This window comes from Adelges cooleyi, unplaced genomic scaffold (assembly GCF_023614345.1).
Source record: "Adelges cooleyi isolate 19-005CV unplaced genomic scaffold, UGA_ACOO_1.1 ACOO_flye_CR_arks_rails_tigmint_CR_PRNA_108, whole genome shotgun sequence".
In the NCBI taxonomy this organism is placed as follows: domain Eukaryota; kingdom Metazoa; phylum Arthropoda; class Insecta; order Hemiptera; family Adelgidae; genus Adelges; species Adelges cooleyi.
In genome coordinates, this window is record NW_026095761.1 from 1,709,476 (window position 1) to 1,724,859 (window position 15,384).

At 33.1% G+C, this 15,384-nt stretch overlaps 1 protein-coding gene across 2 annotated transcripts in view; it reads right to left on the bottom strand.

Moving 5' to 3' along the window:
* LOC126838358 (guanylate cyclase 32E) overlaps window positions 1-15,384 on the bottom strand; it is a 62,667-nt gene that overhangs the window by 19,346 nt on the left and 27,937 nt on the right. For both annotated transcript variants that reach the window (XM_050572727.1, XM_050572720.1), the window contains exons 4-6: window positions 11,108-11,230; window positions 9,849-10,035; window positions 685-762 (exon numbers count right to left, since the gene is read on the bottom strand). In XM_050572727.1, coding sequence (XP_050428684.1) covers window positions 685-762; window positions 9,849-10,035; window positions 11,108-11,230 — 388 coding nt within the window. The remainder of the gene's footprint in view (window positions 1-684; window positions 763-9,848; window positions 10,036-11,107; window positions 11,231-15,384) is intronic.

Here is a 15,384-nt window from a genome sequence, read left to right on the forward strand (position 1 = left end):
GATACACGTCTCGATCTAATCTTTCTTGTACATAATCGTTCAGTAACTACTCGCATCTATCCGATTGCTCTTTACGTGGTCGACACCATGGTACACTTAAATAATATACAATACCCCACTGTATAATATATTACGCTACTACCGAGTGTCTGATTTCGTTCTCCTTTCGAACTGGTCTGGGAAAACTATTAAATATCCCAACAATATTTCATAAAAAACAAAAACTTAAGACAATTTTTTTGTAAACCACCGTCGTCCTGAGACTTGGTTCTTGTTGTTTCTCGTCGATACACTGTAGACAAAACTCTGAGAACATATATTTTAAACTCTGGCTGACAGGGCAGTAGTTTATTAAGACCTACTATGACGCATTTGCACAATATACGTTTTGTGTGTGTGTGTGTGCATTTTTGTCAGGATTTTCCAGGCCAACGGTCGTGCCGCCGGACTTGAGATAAGAGGGAAAAAAAAACAACATGCCGATCCATAACTGTGAGACGAGTGTGCACTGCAGCGTACAGCAAGTATAAATTCCACCGGTCATCCAGTCGGAAAACGGTGACGGCAAAATACATCTCAAAAGCGTCGGGCCAAAGTATGAAAACTAATATGGACGTCTACGGCAAGGCAAGTTTGTTGAACTTTTTCGCGGGATAAAAAAAGTAAAAAAAAACGTGCTCTTACCGTTTTTGAACAGATCCATTTCGTCCATGGCCACTACGAGACCCGTGTGATCGTAGTAGTTGCCCAACACAACGTAAACTGAAACAAACCAAACAAAGATGTTATTATAATTAATTTTCAATTTTTATTTTACCAGAAAGTCGCACCAAAAAAAAAAAAAAAAAAAAATTACCCGAAATACCCCTACAGGATTTCGTTTAGGATCAGACACCAAATATCTCTTAAAATAAAATTGCAATTTTGTAGAGTTTCTTTTTGAAAATATTTAAGTTATTTTACAATATTATAAAACTACTAAATATTTGTCTTTTTTAATTTTTCCAATGTTCTATTGGCTTTTGAAACCTAAATGGTAACGTATGTATTTTTAAATTAAGAATAATTTGCTGAAAATGTTGACTAGTCAAAAACCAGTTTTTAATAATTACTTTTAAAGTCACTAAAGTTTAAAATTTAGGACGAGAGGGAGCATAGTATTATATTTATCTGAACGCATTACTCTACCACACTTTCGGTCTAAAATTTTAAACTTTAATTACTTTAAAAGCAATTATCTAAAACTGGTTGTCGACTAGTCAAAATGTTAAGCAAACTATTATTAATTTAATTAAAAATACACGTTACCGTTTACATTTTAAAAGTTAATCGAACTCTGGAAGAAAATAAAAAAGATGAAACAATTTGAGTATTGTCTACTATTGCAAAATAACATAAACTAAAATGTGTCCAAAAAAAAAAAAACAATCAAGTTACAATTATTTTTAAAGAAAATGAGAGTCTTATCCTCATATTTGTATATATTTTTATGACTAGGATATTAATTTGTACACTAAATTATCATAGACCATATTAATTATAATTTTTTTTCAAATTGACTTTTTTATTAATTTGTCAAAAATATAAGGTAGGCTTTTTAAAAGTTAAAATCCAATGTAAAAAAATATATGTACATATATTATAAATAGGAAGTCGACAAATGTAATACTTGTTTCATATGAAACGTATCAATTAATAATATATCCATACCCGCGGTGTACTAATAATTAATTGCTTGGAAGAATCCGTTTATTTAAATTAAATAAACGATAATTTGAATAAAAATGTGTAATTTTTTAATACCATACCCTCGTCAGGTTGGGTTAAGTCGTATCTCTTTTCTATTTTATATGTCAGTTTTTATTAATATGTTTTTTAATACCATATCCTCGTCAGGTTGGGTTAAGTTGTATCTCTTTTCTATTTTATATGTCAATTTTTATTAATATGTTTTTGCTACATTTCTCAGTAGTAGTTGAACGTTAAAACTTTCCATTCTTTAAACATTGTCAAGTAGGCACTTATTTTACGGGCGACGTCAATCCATCCATCTTCATTTACACCGCTATATCGTCAAGCCTATTTGTTAAGGAGTAAAGTATAGGCAATTTTTTGATAAAACTGGACATAAATCTAAAATATGTATACTCATGTATATTGACAACACAGCAAAAAGGCATCTACGTTGATATTTAATATTTATTTGAATCTTTTAGAACACAGCAAGGCCCTTTTTTGTACCTAAACATAATTCGGTAGATGTATTTTTCAAAACTCGGATGTTTGAAATTATATTTTCTTATGGACAAACTTAATATTAATTATGTTTAAATAGGTTTTTTTGTAACGAAGATATTAAATATTGAAAAATGCGCTTACACGGTTAGGTTTACCCAAGAAGAGTGCATGTTTCAAGACACGATAGACATGCCGAAAAAAGGAGGTCAACGCGAGTAATGTTGACCTCACATTTGGGATTAGCGCTGGCTGTCTCAACTCTCAACTAAATATATGTAATGAATAACAATAAAACAGAGCGCTATATGATGACTAGTATTTGATCAAAAAGTAAACTAATATATTATGTAAAATGTGTAAATTGTCTATTTTCGTTCAAATGAACTACAACTAAATTGCCTGTAATAATTGAATGAAGCGAGAGAAACACTAGTCGCAATGAATAAATTATTTGTTATTGTAAAACGGTCGATATAATAGTCTTTGTTTGAAACGAAACATAATTGTATATTATGTCTCTTTAAATTGTTTTCTATCAGTCTTTTTATATTTATTTTTTAATGGCGCGAAAATAGCGCGTCGAAAACAATTGTACCAGAAAGTTGTTTGTTTAATCGAATTTCAAGCCCGTGTAAATAATACCATGTAGTCGCAATAGTAAAAAAATCATAAATAATATCCGGACAGTGTTATTAACGACATTTGTTTTTAAAGTTTGGACCGTGCGAACTTGCTGTATTATATATATACACATGTGTATGTATATTCAAATATAATATATGTATATTATTAAAAAATTGTTTTAACGTGTACAAATTGTACTGGAAATGATTCCGGTGGAATAATCGCCGGGGAAAATAATAAATTAGATACCCCTGCGCACAATTTCAATTTTCTTTACCGTAAATCACATTTAACGTAGATTCCGCAAAAGTTAAGTTCTTCCTTTTGCGGATCTCTTGGCGTTAAGCTGGGATTGCAGCACAATTTATTAGCTCTTTTCTTACTCGTCTCGCACAACCGTCTTCTGTCAGTTTAGATAAATACAGATTCAAGTTGAACAAATATTATGAATATCATAATATAGCCTATAAAAACGAGTTTACTCGAAATAGTCCAAAGTTAATTTGTTTGAAAAACAATCCGAGTAAAATGTCATTTAAACAAATCTGCTTATCGACTGTGCAACTCTAGCCGACGGTAATCGCCGAATTTTAACGGCCATTTATAACTCATCTGAAAAATTAATGAAAAATTTACAAGCTGCTGTCATTGCTGTTATTAAATTGTTCATTGGTGGTGCAATAATTTCCTATCATCGCAACCAAATCTAATATTTCACTGTGTCTGCCAAAGTTTTCTCTATACAATTTTAGATTTTACTTTAAATTTAAATTAATTAATTTACGTCACAATGTTAAAGACGAAAGAACATACACAAGTGACTTCGTAACTGCAAGGCCTTTTTAAAAAAAAAAAAAAAAAAACAATTTTCGCTTCGATGTGGAGCAGAGATGCTATTTTTCTTTTTAAATAACGCTAAAATTATAGGCACATTACTCTACTTTAAACCAAATTTTATATTTTAATAATATAAATGTTTAGGTAATTTTTTTTTTATAATTTAGAGTTTTAAAAAATTATCCCTACTAATAAAATAATAACAAATATATTTTATTCTATAGGTTATCAAGTACAACTGTAATATTCGAGTGTAAATTATATTTTTAGGTATACGAAATTCCGGATAATATACCACCCCTTTGTCGAGTAGGTATACATAATTTATGAGACTATTTTTCATATTATATTTTTTTAAGCCGTTTATAGTAAAAACAAAAAGTTATACACTCGCTCGCGAATTTATATTAAACCTTTCGAGCGGTTTTGTATAATTTATCATGATATTAAGTTTTCACCGCATTCATTCACGGCAAGTTTATATACCTACGATAGGTACTTAGTCTTAATATGTTATTGAGTACTCGAGATCGGTATTAATCGTCGGTAATAAATCAACTCTTTCGGCTTAAGAATAATATCAATAACGATAGCTCTTAGAAATCGTTCAGTTTGTGGTTACATCAATACTTACAAATATTAAAATATATAGTAAAAATATATAGAAATATGTAGGTACTTAGTAGCATGTAAAACTCATGACAAAACTCTCACACACAACTTAAAGAAAGGAATTACTGTTGTTAATTTTAATGCAGCAGAGTTTCTAGAAGGCAATAATGAGCCGAAAACGAGTTTGAGTTAAGTAAATAAATTAGTTGTTCAAACTGCTTTTCTTTTAATCATTATCACGTTTATTATTATAAACTTCACATATTATTATAAGTTTGCTTCTATTTAAAAATAACCATCAATTAAAATTGTGAATTTATGATAAACGGCGTTAAGTTAATATTGGCTAATGGCTTTTGATTTTTGAAAATTTAGCCATTTTACCTTACCATTTAGTAGCCTTTCAATTTTATTAAAGTAATTTTAAGACTCTAGAGAATTGTTTAACTGACATTGCTTTTAAAAGAGGTGAGTTGCTTGGATGCAAATTAGCTTGTGTCAATCCTATTGCACGTGAAATACGACGAAATAAGAAATAAAAGTTTCCCTCGTGCATTACGATAAAAAACACAATATTAACCTAAACAGTGTTTCAAAAAAAAAAAAAATGTATTGTAGTTTACACTAATCATAGTTGACACGAATTCATTAAACGACACGACGTCGTCGCATTACTGAATTCCAATTAAATTAAATTTCGAAAGTACCAGCAACTTTTTTTTTTTCCACTAAAACTTTACTAATTTAAAGATTTCTTTGCAGTTTTGTTTTTAACAACGTGTTTCTACAGAAAGCACCCTCGTCCTATGCTGATAAAAGGTTGTCGACACGCGAAAAACTGACCGAGTGGACATAAATAAATATATATATATATATAGTACAATAATAACACACTATCGCTGAACGCACTCGGACGCCACACACGAGCCAGCCGATACAAACCCACGCGGTATACCTAAATCAAGGGATGTCATACATTTCACACTTAGTCTCGAGTAAAAGTATTTTTAGGTTAAAAATATTGTAGTTTTTTGTGCTTTCCACTTCAAAGATTACGGATTTTTTTTTAACGCGCGGCCTATAAGCGCTGCAACCATCTTTCGCACTCGAGTTCATGTTCAAAATAAAAATCCTAAACTAATCTATGTTGTTGCAATGTCTCACGCTATGAATTATGTCAATTAGTACTTGGTACTCGAAATTGTGTACAATCTTTAAAAAAAAAAAAATTACATTCTAGATAAATTCAGACTAGCTAATGAAAGATTCGATGGAGAACGTCGCCAAACGGTTAGATTTTTAGTCCATCAAGTCAATGGAGATTTCTCGCATCATTATAAATGTGAAATATATATATATATTTAGACAAAGGCTAATCATATGAACTCTTAGGGCGAGTGGGAGGAAATGTTCCTACTACGTGTACTAAATCTAACCTCTCAATTATTATGATTTGTACTGTTAACCCTTATGGATGTAGATAGACAATGCTAATAAACACATCAAAGACGAGTTTTGTACAACTTATTGGACCGATGCACTGGTCTTTTACGCATTGACTATATCAAAATAAAATGCTATAACAACATACAAGAACTTATAAACACTGTGATCGATTTATCATAACGACTAAGTAAGACGGTGTATGGGGACTGTTTTTTAATATTATGGTTATTTTGATTTTTACTTAGAACGATGTTTATGCATCTTTGAAACTAAATACGACACGTATATATTTTAACAACCGATTTCAAAATTCTATTCAACAGATGTGCCTTTTTCAATTTACTACAGATTGATGAACAATGTTATATTATTATACCCCATCGGTTACGCCGATCAATATTGTTGCGTGGAATATTTTTTCATTTGTATATATATATATATATATAAATATACATATATCCTGGCTACAAAAAAATCACGTTATTATTTTGAATATCGTTACGCTTCACCGACACATCTTCCTCTCTGCGCGTTCCACATGAGCGCGACCCCGAGAAATATCGTTATCCGTCGCGTCGTTATCAATGATGTAACACATGCATGAACACCCTTTTTCCGCGTTGTTTAGACCGTGTTGTATATTTTGTTGCTTCCGGAAAACAGATATGGCGGACATAATACCCGGGGGACCAGCCGAAAAAAGGAGGGCAAAAGACTACTTTGGGCGGACTACTTGGTTGTAACCATGCGGATAAAAGGTCGTCTTACGGAAATTTCGCGGGAAAAAGATATCCGAAAATAACCCCCCCCCCCCCCCGATCCTTGGAATATACCTAATATTAACTCGACTGTGATAAATATTTATAACTGTCTGGATTCAAAAATCGTACATTAATGTCTTTTTGATTGCCACGCGCATGAATACATCAGCTTAATCCCGTACAGGATTTCAAATAGTTCATTTTTGAAAACGTCGTATCCAGCTGTTTACAGTCCTTCAGTTCTTTCAAAACGTATAAATAGATTTTTTGAAAATCTAGCTTCACTATTGCACTACGTCTTACCAAATATTTCATTATCGAGCGCTCGATGAGTTTGTTGTTTAAGTATACGATATTATCATGATATTTGACAGCATAAATAATTCAACAAAACCTGTCTTTAACGCGTTATAACAGCTATCTGCTTAAATCATTTCACTCGCGTACACTTAAAATGGATAATATCTTTAAAACGTTTTTATTTTTTTTATTAATGGTTTATTTTATTATTTTTTTTTTTGATATAAAAAATCAATTTATGGAACAATTTTTGAGAATGACGGTATCGATGGTATATTAGCTCAATGTATTATTGTAAACAGTGCAACATATTGTGCGATATGGACGTTTCCTGTTTAAATATAAATATAAGACAAACAATTGAAAATTCATCAGTTATTATGATGGGCAATGAAAATGCAATAATCAGATATTATAGCCGGATTATAATTTATATATATAAATATTAAATTAAGTATAGAAATGTCCCATGCTCCTATAGAGCAAGGAATATACAAAAAAGTCGTATCAATAGGTATCTTGTGTTTTATATACATTACGTTTTAAAAATTAACTTTAATCTAAAAAAAAAAAAAAAAACAATAAGACAGCACAGAGAGTAGTAGAGTATTTTGATTATAAGAGTATAGATAATAGGGGATAGAGTATACCTCTCTTATAGGGAAAAAGGTGTTTTATATTTTTTTTTGGCTTTGTCAACGTTAGTAAAAAATATTCCATACAAATTTGGAACTATTTTACTATAGCACTTACATCATTATTATCGTTAGGCGTATGTTTTACAAATTATTTTGTTACAACGTTTTTCGTATTGAAAGTCATGAATCTAAAATTAACATCACGGACCACGTTAGGTTAGGTTTTGTTAAAAGATTATATCACAAAAACTCATGAAGGGAAATTTAGGCCACGATTGATAGCACGATATAATTTATTATACAATTTTTGAAAACTTATAAAACATACAAGTTTAACAATCAACAATGTACAAAATAATGGAACAACAACTTTCTATGGTCGAATGATGTCATTGCATACTAAATTTAGTTTTAAGTTCAACTGTCAAGACTGTTTATAATGTTTATTGTTCTACTGCAAACCTATTAAAGTCCTAATAGACATGTATGCTATAATGAATGTCTACTATAGGACAATAATTGCTATAAATGAAGGTTTACTTCTCTACGTCTTGTACACAAGTTAGAGAACCACAACAGTTGGCGAGATTCGGCAAAGCATTAGTTCAAATTTTGGATAACGCTTCTGATAACGTGACTGTAGAGTTTTTGTTTGAATAGCATAATATTTCTAAACAAAATGCTGATATTGTTTAAAGTTAAGCAATTTAGATAGTCTTTTATGTAACCAATTCCATATTACTACAATCAAAAGATCTCTTTTTTTTTTATTCAACTATATTTTTTTATAAAACTATACATATAATATTGTTCTCTTAATAGTTATAAACATCAAACATTAAAATACATCTATAGACCAATAATTATATTGTCCACAAATTAAACTTGTTCATATATTATATTAACCATATCGGAATTTATTTATACTTAAAAATATATTTTTTGAATTTTAATTATATATTGTATTATTTTATTATGCAGAATATTCAACTACTCGATTTAAATTTGTTTCGTTAACAAAAACTAAATATTGTTTATGATTTTCTGATAAATTCATAATTTTTTTTATTAATTATTAAAACTATACTTTATTAAAATGAATTCACATAAAAAACTACTTTAGCCACAAGGTTTGACTCGGGTTTCGGTGAATATGCTGAAAGTGTTAAACTAATTTCATATTAGTTTAATATATTGTATTTGCTTGACATTGATAAATTGTAAAACTGGTATAAACGAATATTTATAGGATATAGTTTCTAAACCATACTTAAATGGTATGTTTTGTGTAACCTAACCTATTGATAAAACTCTGTAAAGAATATTTTGTACGATATTTGTCTCTAGGGACAAATATCATATAAAACATTCTTAGGAAGTTAAGAAAATATGATAATAAAATTGAAAAAACTTCACATGCACGGCAATTTTTTTATGTATATTATAATAATGAAGTGGAAAGTAAATAAATGTAGCGATACTCATAATACATTTTTTTAAATAAATTATTTTTATTTGAATAGTCAGTACGGTAATCTCTTTGGGACTTAGTTTTTGAAAAAGAGCACTTGTTTATTTCTATTAAGTAAACTGCAAATAGTGAGACATATATGTATTTATACGCTCATTAAAAAATAAACTCTTATGATAACAAAATCTAGATACATAAAATATCTTTTCAATGAACTTTTGAATGAGTGTTTATATAATATAAATATGTGTACTTTTTTTTTTGTAATATTATCAATTTAGGTATTTTTAATAAAATCATTCAGCGTTTAATCATAATATGTTTGTTCAATTCTAACATTTAGTACCATTAATAGTATGTACATTTACTTTTTTTGCCTACATTAATTAAAAACAAATTAAACAACTGTTGAACACACTCATGCAAGGTTTCGCCGAATGAACAATTTTGGCGGAAAGAAAAACCACTTTTTTAACTCAATTTCTAGTCTTTTTGGAAAAAAATCAAAGCTATATGAATGTACATGTATAATACACTGGAATTGTTTGGTGTACTAAGAAATTGTACTCGAAACGTCATTTGAAAAAGGACCTTTTAAACGAATAAAATAATATTATAAAAATAAAGGCGGCATTCAACTTTGGGTCATTTTATACTCGTTTTCTCTTTGATTTGATTCCACGCTAAATTTCCTCTGCGCAAAAAATGCCTTTTGAAATGTCAATTACTTGTCCCTTCGGTACTATGAATTTCGTGGGAATTTAATAAACCTTTATTCAAAATATACTCCAGTGCAATCAAATATAACGTACATCACGTGACACATGGGTAGAGGCTGGGTATCATAAAAATCTACCACTCCAGCTGTACTGTACCTATGTATGATTTTACCATTATGGTTTGAAATTGCTACAGACTCACTTCTGGTGTCCATGTAAGTATCTGCGACCATCTTGACAAACGGGTTGGCCGTATAACCGTGTAGGTAATGAGTGTTCCAAGTTTTTTTGGCTGTAATCTGTATGCCGGCTTGGGCAAACACATCGGCGATGGTGGCTGCGATTTTGCCGAAATGTGTGTCTTCGGCGTTTGAGTAAAAAAATGTCACCTGTACAGCAAATGATTATTTACAGAGTATAGCTAAAATATGACATGAATCGTACAAAAAAAAAATTAAAACTATGACTTTTTGAGATAAACCAGCTAAATGTAGTAACATTGTAATGTTGTTTTGGGGACAAATAAAATGATTATACATTAAAGGTATTATAATCACACAAAATATATTTTTCTAATTCGTCATACTTACAGTTCTATTAAGATACATTTTTTATTTTAATTGAACTTGTCCACTAAAAAATCATGTCCCGTCTTAAACGTTGTCTCGAAATAAGAGGATAAATATAAAAAATTTAAGGCACGATAGAATTTTGAGAAAAAGTTATTTTGGTAATTTCTCACAAAATATTTCAAGTCTTAACTTGTAAACAGACGATTTAGTAAAAAGATTTATTTTTTATTTTCAAGCATTTTCGACATTCACATTTCGTATTTTGTACTTAAATACTTGGTCGGTTGTGTATTTTTATAATTTCAAGTAAGATTATTCTAATGTTTTGTATTTAAAATAACAAATGTTTTATGTATATTTGCAATATTTGAATATCATCTCTGTTTGGGGTCTTAACTACGGAAAGTAATATTAACAATTTCAAAAGCTTGCTTAAGATTTTCACCTTTTTCCGTAACACCGATTACCTCAAGTGCGATTTACTCTTTGTCTTTGTCCCGTTGTATTATTATCACATAGCCGTGGGTGTCCAACAGTATTACAAAGAAAAATGTCAGATCCTCTCCTGGTGGTCGTGAAACGCTTAGAGTGAAAAATTTTCTCGGAAATTGTCTGAATTCGCACGACACTCGCATACATCATGTTACAATTTATTGTTCGAAAGAATTGTGTGATATTTATCGCCATACGGCAGCACCGTCGGTCAGAAGTTCCACATTATGTAGAAACAAACTATATCTTCAGCTAGACAAGCTCGAAAGCAATGTAATTGCCGAAGTGGCGTTGTTGTGGTGATGGGCCTTTTTGGCTCCAGATAGATGACACTCAGTGTCTTTGGAGGCGGTTCAACGTGAGCCGGCGACTTTGATTTATGCATGTCTTTACCCACCTGAGTCCAGTTGAACGCCTTGAGTACCGCAGCCACCGATTTCGAAATTTGGTTGTCAGGCGGTCGGGTCCGAGCAAACGTCGGGTACAGGGTCTTGTCCGAAGTGTCCGAGTCCATGCAATACTGGGGAAAAAAATAATATACATATATATTATATATATTTCGAGTACTTAGCGAAAGACCATATTTTATTTTACCGAAACGGCAACCTTGTCCTGTCGTACTTTGCAAGCCTCTAATAGCCGCGGGCAATCAACAATTCATTGCAAAAAAAAATTACTACCAAAATGGTGAACGTATTGTTTACCTAAAGTAATGTTTTCCAAACGCAACACTGGCATAATGAAAAAACATAGTCGTCCAAGTCACGAGTAACTACTAAAAATCGCAGGCCAGAAATTTGGACCATTTACTTGGGATAACAAAATAAAATAAAACCATCGAAACTTAAATTACTTGATTTTATAGTATCTTTTTAGACCTTTAATATTATGATTTCACCATCTACAGATTTGCATCGTAAGTAGTCTATGCGTGTACTTGTTTTTTTTTTCCCGTTTAAATGTTTTTTTTTTTGTATTACTTATCTGAAAGTAAATTTCTGCGAATTTTGGGGTTAAGACTTTAAGATACGCTAGTATGAGTTTTCGGGCTGGGTCTAATTTTGGTTTGAATAATATATCGGGTTAATTTCTGGATGTTGTACCTGTCAGGGTGGGTGGGGTTGTTCTGTTTTTTTTTATGTTGAGCTAGATCGACCCGGGATAAAATAATTTCAGTGGTTCGACCCAATCAGGGCTCTACTAGCCAATCTAATAAAATGGTATATAAATATACATTTATTATATATTAGATTTATTATTTAGTCTTTAGTACATAGGTCCAGTTCAGGGTAACGTTATTTAAATCCTAAAATATATTATACTATTATGTAACGTTATTTGTGTAAGCGTTCAATGGACAAATCATTTTTTACGTTCGGTTCAGAGTGACGTTTTTTACAACGGTAAAATCGGTATAAAATGTTTTGCGTGTTAAACATTCAAAGAACAAATACATTTTTTGAAGTCAAGTTAATAATAAAGGTAATCGGTCGTTAAACGTTAATTCAACAAACTATTGTTTTAGGTTCAGTTCACGGTAAAGTTGTTTGAATGTATAAACATAGTATAACATTCAAATAAACGTAAAATTATTTAAAAAATATTTATATTAGGTTACGTTCAGTTCATTATTCAGTTGGAATACAACTTATGCAGTACCTACATCTTTTTTGATAAGAAAAGCAAATTTATTTTACACCAGAATTTAGCTGGACATTAATTATCCAATCATCTGCGGGTTTACGTCAACAGCAAATTGAAAACAAATTACACGTCAAAAACGGTGGCAAAGTAATAAAAGGTGCCATGTTAGATAATCCGTGACAGTTAATTTTATAATTTAACTAGAATTCAATTGAATTGAATAAATTACCACTACTGTGCTTACCAGTCGTGAGTACATTGGTTGCTGGCTGAAATGTGTGTTACTATGCTGAAACGGCTGCGATAACAACCGTCTCAGACTTCAGTTGTTTTTCAGCTTTTCACGAGCAAACGACATTTTTGTTGGAAATACAGTTTTTGCGTTTCAAGTATTATATCTAATATTCTGAAATATGTGCTCTATGGAGAAGATTTTGTGGGCCGGCGGCGCCGTTCTAACGGTAACTGGCGGCGGTTACCTGCTCTATAAGGTACGCGTATGAACATACATATTGTTTGATGACATGTTCAACGACACACCTTCGACCAGGGCTCGCTGTTTTGTCAGTGTCAGCACAATAGTTATTAGTTTAAATAAAAATTGTTCTCGTGTTCAAGGCCAAAAAGAAATGGTGGGACGCGGCACCGGTAGAACCCGCATCGGTAGAACTTGCACCGGTAGAACTTACACCGGTAGAACTTGCACCGGTTGAACTTGCACCGGCTGAACTTGCACCGGTAGAACTTCCACCGGTAGAACTTCCACCGGCACCGGTAGAACCCGCACCGGTTCAACTTGCACCGGTAGAACTTCCACCGGCTGAACCCACACCGGTAGAACTTGCACCGGTAGAACTTCCACCGGCTGAACCCGCACCGGTAGAACTTCCACCGGCTGAACCCGCACCGTAGAACTTGCACCGGTAGAACTTGAACCTGTAGAACCCGCTCCGGTAGAACTTGCACCGGTAGAACCCGCTCCGGTAGAACTTGCACCGGTAGTACCTGCGTGTTACTACCACGACAGATACGGGTCGGCGGCGCACAGATGTCGTCCTCCGTGCGGCTACAGGCCAACTGAGGCAGGACAGCCGGAGCCACCGTGTGTGTACCACAGGCGACACGGCGCGGATGCAGTAAACTGCATACTGCCGTGTGGATTTGCAGGAGTGCAGGAGTACGGCATAGGGGAGCCCGTACCATACTGCATATACCATCGACGGTTCGGTCCGGAGGCGGTGAACTGCCGAGCCCCGTGTGGCTTTAGGGCCATACACTGAGGTAACACATTCATTAGTTTCCACAAAAAGCAACATACTGCAACGCGTTGATAATATTTCTTTGTCAGTCTCCTTTTTTTTTCTCTCTGTTAATATTGAACCCAGGTATATTTAACTTGTTTGACTCTACTGAACTCATATCTACGGACTTTCAGGTGTGGAAAAACGGCCGTACTATCATGTTGGAGACCACTACAATTATTAGTTGTCTACGGCCGCCGTGTTTGAACCCATCACGTGGTTTTTTCTCTCTATCTATTCAAGCTGTCATCCCTGTGGTCGCATTCATTTTGTTGGCCGCCGTCTCAGCCATCCTCGCCGTGGTTGGCCGTCGACTAAGTTTTGTAAATTATTAGTTATTTAAAATTGTCCTGTTTATTCCCTTTCTCGTGAAAACCTTAGTGATACTAATACACTTAATTAATGATCACCTAATAAATATGTACTGTGTTAATACGGATGTTGTTGTTTAATATGTTAGGGAACTCGGGGCAATTGCCCTGGTGTCGAAACACTTAAGCTAAAATATTATGTACTTACTCGAAATAAGTTTATCGACACAAGGGCTTTAAAAACCAAATCGCTAATTTACTACTTTATCTATTTTACTAGAGCTTCGCTCTAGCTGGGGGCTCCGCCCCCAGGACCCCGAGTCGGGCGGGTAGGTCACAGATTCCTGGTACTGTACCCGGCTACGCCGGGCACGCTCACGTCCCCTCGCTGCAAAGTATTTTCGGGGAGGTCACAGATTCCACGGTATGTGGAAGTCAGTGCACAGCGGTTCCTAGGGGGGTGCCGGCTGCGCCGGCCACGGTGTCAAGCCATCGCAATACGTCTTAAGGAATGACGTTATAATTCATGGTACCTATAGGCTGTATGTAGTCATCAGAATTCATACCTAGTTATGGACAAATATTTGCAAGCTAAGTACTGATTAAGTGTAGAGTAAGTCTAGCTATGTATCTGTAATTTTTTTAAATTTTAAATTGAAAAGAATAGCTAGAAGTTAGACGGTTAATAAATATCAAGTGTCCGGTGTTGCTTACTTGGGTTGCTACCACTTTTACCAATTTTTATGAACTAACAATGTCCAGTTCCTTATCAGCGGGCGGAATTCGTATTGAAAACTGATAAGGACGGCAGGTCTCCGAGTGTTTTGGCATTCACTCGCTCCGCCAACTAAAAATATCCTAGGTTTGTAGGCTACAGTCTATGAGGAGGTAACAGGTTTAAAATTAAGTTTAAATTAAAATTTTAAAAAGTTAAAGAGGCTTGATAAGAAGCTGGCCATTGGGAAAAAGTGTACAATGGAAATTGTCTTTGGTAAAAGTTGTTATATTATAGACCACGTCATCAATATAGGCCGGCGTCATCCCGCTTAATTTTATGAGTTGAAAACAGATAAAAATGTCTAGAGGACAGTCAGCTAAATGTCTGTTAAGATTTACCTTTGTGAAACAAAATTTGTTTAAACGTAGTATGTTATATGTCTGTACACAGCAGTTCCGAGGGGGGTGCCCGGCCACGGCGTCGAGTCAGCTCACTACGTTTTAAAGTATACCGTTATAATTCATCGTACCTTTATCTAGTAATCATAGTTCATACTTAGTTTCGAAAAAGTGTTTTGCAAGCTAAGTACCGGTTAACTGTAGTGCAAGTCTAGCTATCTGTCAGATCAGAAACGTCCTACTACAAAAGCGAGTGTGCTACTTGCTTAAAGGACAATTTTTTTTTTTTTTTTAATTTGAAT